The sequence below is a fragment of the Pimephales promelas genome, chromosome 7 (assembly GCF_988280905.1).
Source record: "Pimephales promelas chromosome 7, fPimPro1.hap1.1, whole genome shotgun sequence".
Classification (NCBI taxonomy): domain Eukaryota; kingdom Metazoa; phylum Chordata; class Actinopteri; order Cypriniformes; family Leuciscidae; genus Pimephales; species Pimephales promelas.
Window position 1 is genome coordinate 7181823 of NC_142775.1, and position 14732 is coordinate 7196554.

General features: G+C 46.1%; 1 protein-coding gene across 1 annotated transcript in view; it reads right to left on the minus strand.

The window, feature by feature from the left end:
- Positions 1-382: 382 nt before the first annotated feature.
- kalrna (kalirin RhoGEF kinase a) overlaps positions 383-14732 on the minus strand; it is a 362661-nt gene continuing 348311 nt past the window's right edge. The window contains exons 56-60 of the mRNA XM_089133002.1: positions 14380-14544; positions 13271-13349; positions 12970-13170; positions 11767-11905; positions 383-4807 (exon numbers count right to left, since the gene is read on the minus strand). Coding sequence (XP_088989128.1) covers positions 4262-4807; positions 11767-11905; positions 12970-13170; positions 13271-13349; positions 14380-14544 — 1130 coding nt within the window. The 3' untranslated portion in view covers positions 383-4261. The remainder of the gene's footprint in view (positions 4808-11766; positions 11906-12969; positions 13171-13270; positions 13350-14379; positions 14545-14732) is intronic.

Here is a 14732-nt window from a genome sequence, read left to right on the forward strand (position 1 = left end):
CCTGCCCTGACCTCTGCCTGTTTCCCGGATTCCCACTGTGTATTCTCCATTGTCCTGTCTGCTAATTCTCGACCCTGCCTGTACGACTAATCTTAAATAAAGCTGCATTTGGATCTTCATCTCCAAGTCTCGGAGCAGTTCGTAACACAAGATATGTCATGATTATGAAGCTGTCATGTCAGTCTTATGCACACTCCTTCAAGTAAAGTGTTACCGAAATAAACTACTTGTACTTTCAGATTGTGCAGATGTAATATTAACATTATAATATATTAAAATAATAATTACTTAGTACACCAAAATCCAAAATAATATCAAGACTGAGTGCTAATGTTTATGAAACCAGATAAAGCTAAAAAAAAAAAAGAAAACCAAACCAGTGTTTCTAAAAACAAAGCACGGTTTATTAAACATTCAGTAACAAACAAACAGCCCATATGAATCCGTTAAAACAATATTTCCGCAGATTTTACACACAGGCTTCTATACAATCCTTTTGCAGGGGTATATGCATGAAATAGAGATGCAACGAGCAGATCTGGCTTTATTCTTTAGAGATCTCCTGAGATTTGAACTTGTTTGGGTGAAATCAAATTACATTCCGATTATTTTTATGTTGTTTGTTTCTGATGTGCAGAAATGAAACATGGCCAAACCATGATGATGATGATATTACAGAGATTATTAATACAGAAGCTTTAAACAGCAGGAGCTGATGAGATTAAACATGAGATTGTCCCAATGCAGTGTTCACAGGCTGTCATGCTGTAAAGTCTCTATACTGTGTGATAATTCACTGGCCCTCACTGAACCTCTCTATTGGGCTTCCTTATCGATGGCGAATATGTGTATCTAGAGTGTATTCACTGATATCGTCACTTTATCGACTGAAAGTGATTACGCCTATGTGCTTCTGGCTGTCAAAGCTGATGTGACTGCTGTGACAGTTTGACATATTACAAATCTGACTGCACATACAACACACAGAACAATTACGTAGTCAAACATAAACGTCTAACACATGAAATAGTTGGACATTCCTATAATGCATTAATGTGTTTAAGAATAATACATTAAATAAATGGGAGTAAAAGGCTTCTGGTGGTTTCTTCTTCGATTATGTGTTGGTATTTTGTAAAAAATAAATAAATACAGTACAGTTCAAAAGTTTGGGGTCAGTAAGATTTAAAATATATATATATATATATATATATAATTTTTCAGCAAGAAACAATAGAGCATCACAGTCCAGCCCACAGCCCGAGAGAGCCTTGGTGCCGGAAGTAAATTTCTCAATCATTTCTCCCATTGACGTTTTGTAAAATCCATATCTAAAGAGTATTAGAGAATGTCTGAGGATAATCAGCTACAACTGAACTCATAAGCATACAACATATCATTTCGAGTGAAAAAACGAAGAGAAAATCAAAAAAAAAAAAGTCAAGGGTACAAGACTGTGTACATATTTTCATTTCCGAGCAAAGGAACTACTCCTCCCATAAACCACTGCGCCTCACTGAAGTTGTGAAAGAGCCTTTTGAGTGACTTCCAAATCTGACGACGGCCACGTGAACTTTTTCCTCCAGTGAATTTTATATCGTGAATGTGCAGAGAAACTGCTTTTCCTCGATTTACTGAAGCTTATGCACATGCTAAAACATTGAGCATCTGGCTCGCTCATTGGCTGTGCTGCGGCAACTGCACATCCAATGGCGCGGGGGCGTCTCAGAGGTGCCACCAATGAACTTAGCCCTACGTCATTACACGATCTTCAGTCTGTCACATACGTTCGCGGGCTTTCAGACACGTTACACGACTTCCACCAATCAGATGCATCACTGTGGGATTGTTCAGGATTGTGGGTAATGAAGTACTTATCCAATACATCGCGAATAAAAGGCATTTATCTTAAAACAAGGTTAGTGCCCCATGAACTTTTGGCATTTATATGAGCATTTACAATCACTTAGTACAGCCGTAGCTGGTTTTAAGTCTACTATGTATGGTTACGTTTTAATGGCTTATATCCCAACTGTCAATGGAGAAATTGTATAGAATTTTTACTTCCTGCACCGGCTGTGGGCGGAACTGTGATTGTCAAATTCTATTTCAAATAATGCAGTATTTTTTTTTTTTTTTACTTTCCGTTAATCAAATAATCCTGTAAAAAAAATTCTACATTGATAATAAAAAAAAAATGTTTCTTGAGCACTAAATCAGTGTTGTGGGACACTGGATTGAAGCTTTGCATCAAAGGACTGTATTACATTTTATGATATATTAAAAAAAAAATATTTTGAACTGTATTTATATTTCACAATAGTACTGATCAAAGAAATGCAACCTTGGTGAGCAAAAGAGACTTCTTTCAAAAACAATAAAAAATCTCATCAACCCCAAATCTTGAACGGCGGTGTAAATAAGTGCTGAGGTTTAATAACTGAAATGACAATACTTTTTGAATATGAATTTGTTCAATTCATATTTTTTTTCTTTCTATTTTAAGACATTCAAAATCCCCCTCATGACGGTAAATGACATCAATGATGACACTCATGACCCCATACTATGAAAACTGAATATATTACATTTTAACTGGTGGATGTTCTGTTATTTCTACATGCATGTATTTGTACAATAACCTGTCAAATATTCTACATTCTTTCATTCATCTTAATGAATCCATGAAAAATATATCTGCTGCAAGATGGACAACTACATTTCTCTTCACACCCAATCACATTCTATCACATTCTGTCATCGTTTATTTACTCGCATGTCTCTCCAAACCAGTATTTGAATTTGAGAAGTACTGATACATACATATTAAGCTCCAAATATGAGGTAAAAGTATCATACAATTGAAGACCGTTGTCGTTCTTCGCCAAAAATCTTCCGAATGAAGCTCTTAAGTCATATTCATAAAACAGATCAGATCCGGTCATTGATAATGATTGGTTGAGCCGAGTTTGAAGCCATTGTAAATTACTCTACAAACATACACCTGTGACCACATTACATCAGTTTTACTGTGCCACTGTGTCTGTTGCTTGCCAAAAATTCAGCTTCTAAAGAACTATATTGCTTGCTGGAAGATTTGTTTTTATCAATAGCATTACATATTTGTGCATTTTGTGCATCCTATTGCAGTCATTAATCTTGAAATCTCCTGATAAATAAAATACGGTCTAGAGCGGGAATTGAGGATCGGGTTTATATTGGTTTTGTGAAGACACATTTATGCGGCCAAGTGTAAAAGGAACCGTTTGAACAAATCAGATCAGTAAAAACACGTGACCACACGTAAACGGGCTCATAGAGGTCAAACCTGATGTGCCATATTCAAACATGTGAACAAAAATTAGTTTTTTTTTTCATTTACTTAGCAGAAACATTCGTCAAAACATCCTTTTTTTTAATTACATCTCACAGGTCTGAAACGACACAAGTAAATGATGACAGAATTCTCATTTTTGGTTGAACTTTTCCTGTAAACTAGTGGCACACGATTAATCGCAATTAACATGGAAATCGCTCTTAACCGATTTGGATTATTACGATTATGCGATCGCAAAGGCTGTGATTATTTTTTTTATGTGCAGCTCGGCTCTGTGGTCAGTAGTAAACACTCCTCCATCTGAAAGCACTGTGAGTTTGAGTCGCTAATAACGTGCATTTGAAAAATTTGCAAAAAAATTGCATTTGCAATCTTCTGTTTATTCAGCTATCGATAGTATGATGCCCATAAGTATTTCCCATAAGATATGTGGTGTGTGTGAGACGCCCTCTGGTGTTCAGATGGATATGTGGTGTGTGTGTGTCTGTCTGAGACGCCCTCTGGTGTTCAGACAGAGCGGTATTTACTACCAATCAGCCGTGCTTCACTGACAAGCTGCACATAAAATCGCAGCCTTTACCAAATTGCGTGCGGTTTCCTCTCAATACAACTTAACATAAAACAATACCCAACTACTGGTCTGTTTAATACTCTCACATATCACCACTAAGATACTCCCACACAAATGACACTCAATGATGTCACTACTCCTAACTCTGCAGTTCCCACAATTCCAGTGTCCTTGCAGTTTCTCAATCTATTACTCACTAATGGTCTCAAAAGTGTTGATCTCCCGGAGTCACAAGTCATCAGAGCAGGCCGGTTATCTCTGCAAGAAACACTGTGTACAGTAAGTGCACATTCCAAATGATATGATATAATGTAAATGATATTTGATGTTGAACTCTACTTCAACCCATCGTCTCATAAGGTGTGTCCCATACTGCTGCTGACCAGTCCTTTAACGTTTGTCACAGGTCTGACTCCATGCAGCTGTTTGCGTCTGTCGATAAACGCAGCGAGTCTGACGGTGTCCAGTGGTGTTTTGGAGTAATCTCCACTATGAGCGCTGACCCACGGGTGCTGGAGGCACGAGGCGGAGCTCGGCCTCTTTCTGGGGTCCTGGTTGAGTGTGGACACGATGAAGTCTTTGGCGGCTTGGCTGACGCCGCAGAAGTACTCTTCGGGGAAGCAGAAATCCAGCTTGCATATGTTGACGCAGGTCTCCTCCAGACTCTCATCCAGGAACGGGGAGACTCCGCTGAGCAGGACGTAGGCCAGCACCCCTACACTCCACACATCTGTAGACAGGGACACCGGGGTGCCCTGGATGAGCTCTGGAGCTGCAAACTCAGGGTTCCCCAAAAGGAGATGGACGTAGCGGTGACCCGAAACCTGAACTGCGTCGCCCAGATCCGAGAGCTTCACACATGGCACCGGCACGTGGAGGTCCACCAACAGATTTTCAGGCTGAGGAACAAGAAAGAGACTTTCAAGACTCTGCACTTGGTTTTTAAACTTTGTTTTAGTGGTCACACACCTACGTACTTGGTGCTTGCTTGTACAAAACTCAAAATGTCAGCGTTTTGTGGATGATTGCAAGGATGTTGGTATTTGGCTTACCAAGGTTTTATCAAAGTCACTCGCAAAGAAAGTCAGTTCACTTGTCCGCCATCCATGTTGGAAGCTACTTTGGTTACGTAAAACCAATTCCAATTAACTTAAAGGGTTAGTTCACCCAAAAATGAAAATTCTGTCAGTATTTACTCACACTCATGTTGTTCCAACCCTCTATGTGTTTATTTCTTCTGCTGAACACAAAGGAAGATATTTGGAAAAATGTTTTAATCAAACAGATCTCATTCCCCATTGACTACCATAGTATGTATTTTTTCCTACTATGGTAGTATGGTTTGATTAAAACATTCGTCCAAATATCTTCCTTTGTGTACAGCAGAACAAATAAACACATAGAGGTTTGGAACAACATGAGGGTGAGTAAATACTGACAGAATTTTCATTTTTGGGTGAACTAACCCTTTAAATGTGGTTATACTGAAAACGTCTCGGTTACGGATGTAACCCTCGTTCCCTGAGTAGAGAACGGAGACGTTACGTCAGAAGTGACGGAGATTGGGGGTTTCGCATAGAAAGCCAATCCTCTTCGAGCATTTAAAAACGGGCCAATGGCATGCAATGCCTTGGGGCTGCGGAAATTTGCATAGCGTACTCCGCCCTACTCCGTGAGTATAAAAGGAGGAAGTAAACGCAACCGCAGTATGTCTTCGCTGAGGAGCCAAGACTGAACTCGGTGTCTACCCAGCGATACAGCAGAAGTGGCAGGGAGACGTAACGTCTCCGTTCCCTACTCAGGGAACGAGGGTTACATCCGTAACCGAGACGTTCCCTTTCGTAGTCACTTCGAGTTACGTCAGAAGTGACGGAGATTGGGGGTCTGTGCCATCACGCCATCTTCAAGCTGTCTACCAGTGCCCTGCGAAAGTCTGGACCCCTCCTCTTTTTTTTTTTTTTTTTTTTAGGGATCCCACTTTGACACAGGATTACCAAGGTACACTGGGAAACATATCCCGGGAGGGACATGCTACCAGCTGCCTACCCAGGGGAGGACTTACAAATACGCATATGGCCACATAGGAACGCATATGGAAACACTGGAGGACCAACCGCAGGTGGCTACTAAAATTTTAACTCCAGGGGTGGCAGATGGCTTGCCAAGGGAAGACACATGCTCAGAGAGGCTTACAGTGGATAATACACATGAGACGGTTACCATGGGGAACCGTGCACACGGAGGCACCTAGCCAGCATCCAGAGCAACAGCAGTGGTGCCCGCATCGTCGGTGCTGGAGGACTCAAGGCTTCAATGGAAGAACTGAGGAGATATCGCACTTACCCAGTCCGAGGAGTGGAATGGCGAGCATGCGAAGACACCTAAGCGGGTCCAGTACTGGCGGAGCGAGTACGTGAGAGGACACCGGCTCAATTCGCAGATTATAGAATCTGGCGAAGGTGTTGGGTGTCACCCAGCCTGCAGCTCTGCAGATGTCTGTTAGCGAGGCGCCGTGCGCTAGAGCCCAAGAGGAGGCCACACTCCGAGTGGAATGGGCCGTCACACCAAGGGGGCACGGACGGCCTTGCTGCTGGTAAGACAAAGCAATGGCGTCCACTATCCAGTGGGACAGCCGTTGCTTTGAGAGAGCCCTTCCCTTCTGGCTCCCCCCATGACAGACAAAGAGCTGGTCTGAGGTCCTGAACACCGCGTTCTGTCGACATAGGTGCGGAGAGCACGTACCGGACAGAGCAGTGCCAAGGCTGGGTCTGCCTCCTCCAGGGGCAGCGCTTGCAGGTTCACCACCAGGTCCCGGAAGGGAGTGGTAGGAACCTTGGGCATAATCCAGGCCGGGGTCTCAGGAATACGTGAGAGTAAGCCGGCCCGAACTCCAGGCACACTTTGTCAACAGAGAGTGCGTGCAGGTCCCTTACTCTCCTGATGGAGACCAACGCAATCAGGAGTGCTGTCTACATAGGACAGGGCAAAAGCTCTACCGACTGCAAAGGCTCCAGGGGAGGCCTCTGCAGAGTACTTAGATCTACTGAAATGTCCCCAGAGGGCACGAGGGGAGGGAGGCGGATTTAGCCCCCTCGCTCCCCTCAGGAACCTGATGACCAGGTCATGCTTCCCATAGACTTACCTTTCACTGCATCATGCGATGCGGCAATGGCCGCGACATAAACCCAAAGGGTGGAGGGCGACGGCCTACGCTCCAAACCCTCTTGCAGGAAGGAAAGCATGACTCCGATCGAACATCTCCGGGGGTCTTCTCCGCGAGAAGAGCACCAGCTGACGAAGAGGTACCACTTCAACGCATACAGGTGTCTCGTGGACGACGCTCTAGCGGAAGTGATGGTTGCCGCCACCGCAGGTGGCAACGAACTCAAACCTGCCCTGTCCCGTCCCAGAGCCACATGTGTAGCCTCCAGGATCAGGACGAGGGTGCCACGGAGTGCTCCGTCTCTGAGTGAGTAGATCTTGTCTCAGAGGAATAGGCCAAGGAGGTGCTGTCGCGAGGAGCATGAGTTCGGAGAACCACGTCTTGGTGGGCCAATAGGGGACTACCAGCAAGACCTGCTCCTCGTCCTCCTTGATCTTGCACAACACCCGTGCAAGAAGGCTCACTGGGGGAAACGCATACTTGCGTGGGCCCCGCGGCCAGCTGTGCGCCAGTGCATCTGTGCCGAGCGAACCGTCGGTCAGGGAATAAAACTGGGCGCAGTGGGATGAGTCCCGAGAGGCGAACAGATCTATCTGTGCCTCCCCGAACTGGTCCCAAATCAGCTGGACCGACTGGGAATGGAGTCGCCATTCGCCGGGGATAGGACGGACCCGTGACAGTTCGTCGGCTGCCAGGTTCCGGTCTCCAGGAATGTATACTGCACGAAGGAACCTCAGGTGCTTCTGACTCCATAATAAGAGGTGGCGGGCGAGCTGCGACAACCGGCGTGAGCGTAGACCCCCCTGGTGGTTGATGTACGCTACTGCCGTAGTGTTGTCTGAACGGACAAGCACATGCTGGCCCGAGAGCAACGCTCATAAGCGGTGCAGGGCGAGCCGTACTGCCAGCAGCTCGAGGCAATTGATGTGCATGAGGCGCTGGGTTCCTGTCCAGGAACCGGCGGCTGCATGCCCATTGCACATGGCACCCCAACCCGTGGTAGACGCATCCGTGGAGACAACGAGATGCCTGGAAACTCGCTGAATAGGGACGCCGGTCCGTAAGAAGCCGAGGTTCGACCACGGGAAGAAGGTTCGGCGGCATGCTGGAGTCACTGGAACTCGGAGCGAACCGCGATGCCATGCCCACCTCGGGACTCGATCGCGAAGCCACAGCTGAAGCGGTCTCATATGAAGCAAACCGAGCGGCATAACCGCGGCCACGGATGCCATATGCCCCAGGAGCCTCTGAAATAGTTCAGTGGAACCGCACTCTTGCCCTCGAACTGTCGAAGACAAGTCAGCAGTGAGTGCGCGCGCTCGCTCGTGCGCTGCGCAGACATGGCGACCGAGTCTATCTCCATGCCGAGAAAAGAGATCCTCTGCACGGGGCAAAGTTTGCTCTTTCCCCGGTTGACCCGAAGGCCCAGACGGGCTAGGTGCCGGAGCACCAGGTCTCTGTGTTCGCAAACCTGTTCTCGAGAGTGTGCCAGTAACAGCCAGTCGTCGAGATAAATCAGGGTGCGAACCCCGTGTTCGCGAAGGGGAACAAGGGCTGCCTCGACGATCTTCGTGAAGACGCGAGGGGGAAGAAGCTAACCCGAAAGGGAGAACCGTGTACTGATGCCTGGCCTCGATGCAAACCGAGAGTGGTCTGTGTCGAGGCGATATGGAGATATGAGAGTACGCGTCCTTCAGGTCGACTGCTGCAAACCAATCCTGAAGCCAAACGCATTCGAAAATGCCGTGAGCATTTTGAACGGCAGTCGAAGGAGAGTACGGCTCAAAAATGCGCAGATCCAGGATTGGCCGTAACCCACCGGTCTTCTGGGGACAGTGAAGTATGGGCTGTAGACCCGGGCCTCACCTCGGCTGGATGAACCGTCTCGATTGCACCCTTCGCCAGAAGGGTGCAATCTCCGCTCTCGTGACCGGGGCATAGCCACCGACCACCGTGGAGCGAACTCCCCTAAAGCGGGGAGGAGACCTCGCGAACTGAGTCGCGTAGCCGAATCTGATCGCTCTGATGACGCAGCGGGACAGGCCGGGGAGCTCTAGCCGGGCTCCCAGGAACTGAACCAGCGGAGTCATGCGAACCACAGACGTCCCCCCGGAGGGGCAGCGGTACAGGGAGACCGGCATGCGCACAGGAGTTACCCTGTGCGGATGCACAGTCGATCCCCGTTCCCCGACAGAAGAGACCAGGGAAGGCAGAGCGTTCCAAGGGGGTCTGTTCTGCCGGGGGTCTGGCGATAGAGGGGGAGGGGAGTGGTGTAGTCGGGGGACGGCACACGCTCCCAGGTACAGCGCTCACTGGCTCTAACACTGAGCGGTGGGTGTGACCCGAGGAACTAACCCTCAGAGACAGAGGAATGAACGGGGCGACGCACTGGACGTCGTGCGCGCTCATTCCAGTCTGTGTGCTCAATGACAGTGTCAGCTTTTCCTCAACCAGCTCAAGGAGCTAGCTAGAACAAAAGATTCTCCACCGGCCCTCCACCGGGGAAGGAGGGGCCCTGCTACCGCCTCCTGAGAAAAACCCTGACACTATCACTGAGCGGCCCGCCTCAGGAACATCGCTTCGCCTGGCGTTTAGCGGGGCACACGGCCTGAGGGGGGGGGACGCTTACCTGTGGCCTCCTCCGCGACACGAACCGGCTGAAGGCTGCTGCTGGGGCCGCTTGGGAGGGAAGGGAGCCGCAGGGGGGCGTCCTCGGCGGCGAGCTGGCGGAGACGTCTGAGCCGACGGCTGGTTGGAGGCAGCAGCTGGCCGTCGGGGCAGAGAAACCGCCTTCGTCTGCTCCTAGGCGGTCGAGAAGTGCTGGGCAAAGTCCTGGACCACAGCGGTGGGCATCACCTGACCAAGGGAGCGAGCGACCGCCTCCGTGACCCGTTTAAGGGCAAGGTAGGCGGCAGGCTCGCAGCTCGCTTGGTCCGTCCCCTCCTCGTGCACATTCCTGAGCAGCTAGCTTTGTAGGGCTCATCATATGCAGGGCGGAGGCTGCCTGTCCCGCCGCTCTACAGAATCGCGCCGCCATAGACGACGAGAACCCATAGGCTTTGGAGGAGCATCTGAGAGCAACCGCCGGTGGACCGGGGGAACCCCCTGCGTACCCACAGACAGCCGCTTCGCCGAGGGGAGGACGGGCGGGGAACTGAAGCACGCTCTTTTTTTATTTTATTTTTATTTATTTATTTTTTTTTTTCAGTGCGTGTCAGTTCCACATGCAACTCGGGGAAAAAAAGGAAATTGGGGTTGGCCGTGGCCGTAAGGCGGCAGCGTTACCCAAAAACCAATTATCCAGCCGTGAGAGATCGGGATAGGGCGGAGTTCCACCCCCACCCGATGCTCACGGAGGCCCGAGATAGCACGGCCATCATCGCGGGATCAGACACGGCGACGCCGACGCTCCCGAGGGAGGCAACGCGGCCGCATCCTGACTTCCCGAGGAGTCAAGCCCGCCTTGTGATGCTGCGATCGTCATCGCATCACTCTCTGGGGCGCCAGGCGAAACAGACGGTACCTCAGAGAGGCAGACGTCTGAAGCGATACAGCGCTCACTGGCTCTAACACTGAGCGGTGGGTGTGACCCGAGGAACTAACGTCGGGGTTTTTTGTCACACATTCACCGTCATATCACCCTATCCGCGAGTCGAAGAGCTTCTATTTTAAGAAGCAAAACGAGTAACGGACACGGGGACTCTCACTATCAGATCATTGAGTCTCGATCACAGTGTAGAGATGCTCATGTTCCCATTCAGAAGGAACATGAGACATCTGCGAACGCTGCTCTGCATGCTGAAGCCCAGGCACACACAGAGCAGCGATCGCGACCATCAGAGAATGACATGAGACGAACGCACCCAGAAGAACACGGGCGAGTCGTCTTTAAAAAGACGTGCCGCGTGCAGCTCTTTCACTTAGAGAGGAGGAAATTCACTCTTTCAGCGCTGAGGCGACCAGGGAGAAGCGCAAAGTCTGGCAGACCACTGCTCAGATCGCAGGCAATGCAGAGTCTCGCTGGGTACCGCCGTCACACCAACACTGAAGAGGACGCTCGTCTCGAAGAGTCTTGAACAGTGAGAATGGCTTTCAGGAGTGAAGAGTTCTCTTGGCTCCGAAGCGAAAACATACTGCGGTTGCGTTCACTTCCTCCTTTTATACTCACGGAGTAGGGCGGAGTACGCTATGCAAATTTCCGCAGCCCCAAGGCATTGCATGCCATTGGCTCGTTTTTAAATACTCGAAGAGGATTGGCTTTCTATGTGAAACCCCCAATCTCCGTCACTTCTGACGTAACTCGAAGTGACTACGAAAGGGAACTCAAAAACATCTGACATGAGCGTCTCTTAAATGTTGTTTCTAATAACATTAAGAAGTGTATCTTTCAGGTCGGTCCCGCCAATATGCAGTCTCAGGTGCTTTCCCAATTGACTGTTTTATTTAGTATTAAGGACTTTCTGTATTAGATCCATCATATTTTTTTTTTCAGTTTCTCCCATTCATACTGTAGTAATATAAGTGCTCAGTCTTGGTATAGTGTTTTGTTTTATTTAGGTTATTAGCGCACGCTGCTGCATGGTTAGAGTGTTGCTGTGCAGTTGCTAAGGTGCTGCTTGGGATCCGTGTATGCTAAACTTCTACTTTTCCCTAAATAATCTCTAAATATGCTGATGTGGTGGTATAATGTTTCACCTTGAGGTCCAGGTGAGCTACTCTGCATGTGTGCAGGTGCTGCAGAGCTTCCAGTGTGTCTTTAATGAAGAACGCCACCTTCTCCTCCATCAGCTCATCGTGAGCCACTAGATAGTCCAGCAGACGTCCATCTTCAACACTAAACACATAAATATGATCACACCAATGCATGTCTTTCTTTTTTTATGCCAATTCTGAAAAACTTGTAGGACTCATGCCTGCAACACTCTTATTTTTTTGTGTTATACAAGTCATTGTTTCATTGACTTCTCACAAGTCAAGTGCAAGACAGTTTTGGAATGGCATGAGGGTGAAAATGTGACACAATGTTTGTTAATGTGTGAACTATCCCTTTAAAGCAGAGGTCTTCAACCTTACTCCTGAGGACCAGGCTGTGTTCAAAATCACCCTTTATACCCTCATCAACTATTCCCTACGTTAGTCTAATATCCACTAATATAGTCCACTGAAGGAGTGAATGAAAACGAGTGAGTGAATTCGGACACTTAGCGCCGGAAGAGCTGCCGCTTTTCATTGCTTTGAGCTTGATGTTTAATAATTGTTTAAAATGGCTCTAGTAGAAAAGAAAATGTTTATATTGATCCCCGTCATGGAAACCATGTATAAACCTTAAGTAAACAATTTACAAATCAATTAAAAGGAATTTATACCTGTATGATATTACGCTGTCCCCACATTGGACCAGGGGTTTGGAAAATGTATGGATTTAACTCTTAACTCTCACAGTACATTGTGGGATTGAATGAGAGCACTCGATAGCATCCACTATGGTTTTGGATACCACTACAAATGGCTGTGCCCTAGTGCCCCACTGTCCTGCAGACTTTACTTACCCTAAAAAGTGGGAGGCACATATACAAACTGTTGTAATTCCTACACCGTTCACCTGATTTGGATGTAAATACCTTCCAATTAAAGCTGAAAGTCTGCAGTTAAAGCACATCTTGTTAGTTTCATTTCAAATCCATTGGGATGGTGTATGTATAGAGCCAAAAAGATCAGAATTGTGTTAGTGTCCCAATATTTATGGGCCTGACTGTATTTGATAAGATTGGCTAACATCCTACTAGCATTGGCCACTCTGCTGTTCATCAGGATTGCCACCTAGACATAAGTGATTTGTCTAGTCTAGGCCCATAACTGTTGTGTCAATGGAAGTGCTTTCCAAATGGATTTACTCACAGCTCAAGAACCAGCATGTAGGCCGTGGGTGACTCATAGGTGTCAATCAGCGCCACCAGCTGGGGATGCTGGACATGACGCAGGATATCGGCCTCATGGGCAACCTGCTCTTTCTTCTGCATCTTCTTATTGACACATTTCACAGCAACCTCCTTCTTACTGGCCTTGCTGAGACACTTCTTCACCACTGAGAAACGACCCCTGAAACAGAGAAGATATGAAAAACATGCCAGAGTTTGTTACTGACAGGATGAATGGTGCTAGACTGCCTTTTAATAAAAGGTAAAATGAATATATTTACCGTCCAATTTCACATAATTCTGTGAACGCAGATTCAAAGTTGTCTTTCCACTGGATTCCAGTGCCGTCATATGTTGAGGCTTGATGAAAGAGAAAAAAATAGAGGATAAGAAATGGGTTTGGAACAGAAAACTCAGTTCTGTTCTAAAACCCAGCTGACCCAAACAATACAGACATCATATATGTTGAGGTATTAGCGTGATTAGCATAATTTATGCTTATTTCTATAGATACTTAACTAAAACGGAAGGCAGCATCGAATGTGTGCTGAGAAGTCGATTGCAATGTGACAAGCTCAGTGATTTTTAAAAAAAAAATTATATGAGAAATGTTTATTTAATATATGCATTACATTCTAAACTAAAAGGTAAATACAAAAATAGTAAACAATAAAAAATAAGAAACTCCAGTGATATCAACTGCACTACAAAAAAATCATATGTCATAATCATAAAAGCAACAATCCCTAAAATATTCAAATGTTTCATATATTACTTCTTGGATATAAGTTCCTGTATATTTTGTCTCACTAAACTGTCAGATTCTCCTCTTCTTTTTAATGTATATTAACTTATTTATTAGTTTAGATACTGGATATGTATTAATGGATTTTTAAAATTTTAGATACTAGATAGTATCTTGTTCCACTCATCTTTTTTAATGAGTTGTGTTAAGTATCCATCATACTTTAGTAAGTAAAGTTAAAGTAGCAATTAAATAGTATTAAAAATACTATAAAAAATAACAATTAATATTTCTAAAAGTATTAAAGCGACAGATATTAACATTATTGAAGCATCAAAAGTACATAAATGGCAAACAAAATTCTAAAATGTTTCTAAAAATATTAAAGTGACTGATATTAAAACTACTGAAGCATCAAAAGTAGGAGTAAATTGTTTTAATAATGGGACAACTGATGGTACCGATGGCAGCCTGAGTGTGGTTTGAATCGGTAAGATACTGTATAAGAGTGTATTGTTCATCGGAAAATGGAAAATTGTCATGATTTATGCATCCTTATATCGCTACAGATTTGCGTGAATGCGTATGAGAAAGGAAGGTAGGTGACTTTGGTGAAGCACTTCTGTTTGATTTGATTGTCCTCACCTGTGCTGGGTAAAGTCACCATGTTTGAGGGTTCACTGGGTGGGCTGATGCCCCAGGGGTTACTGGCACTGACTCTGAACTGATAGTGCCCACCGGGAATCAGATTCTCAATCTTCACACACACATCTGCAGTGGAGACCACCGACTTCTGCCACACCAGAGAGTCTGCACACAAGATCAGACACACACATTTGTGAACCCAAAGATGGATGATTAAAACATGGATATGACACACATCCATGTCATAAGATTAACTTTGCAGACAAAAAAGTATGCATGGACCTGGATAAAGATGCTATATTATAAACTTCTGTAGAACTTTATTTATTCCTAAAAAAAATAAAATAATAATA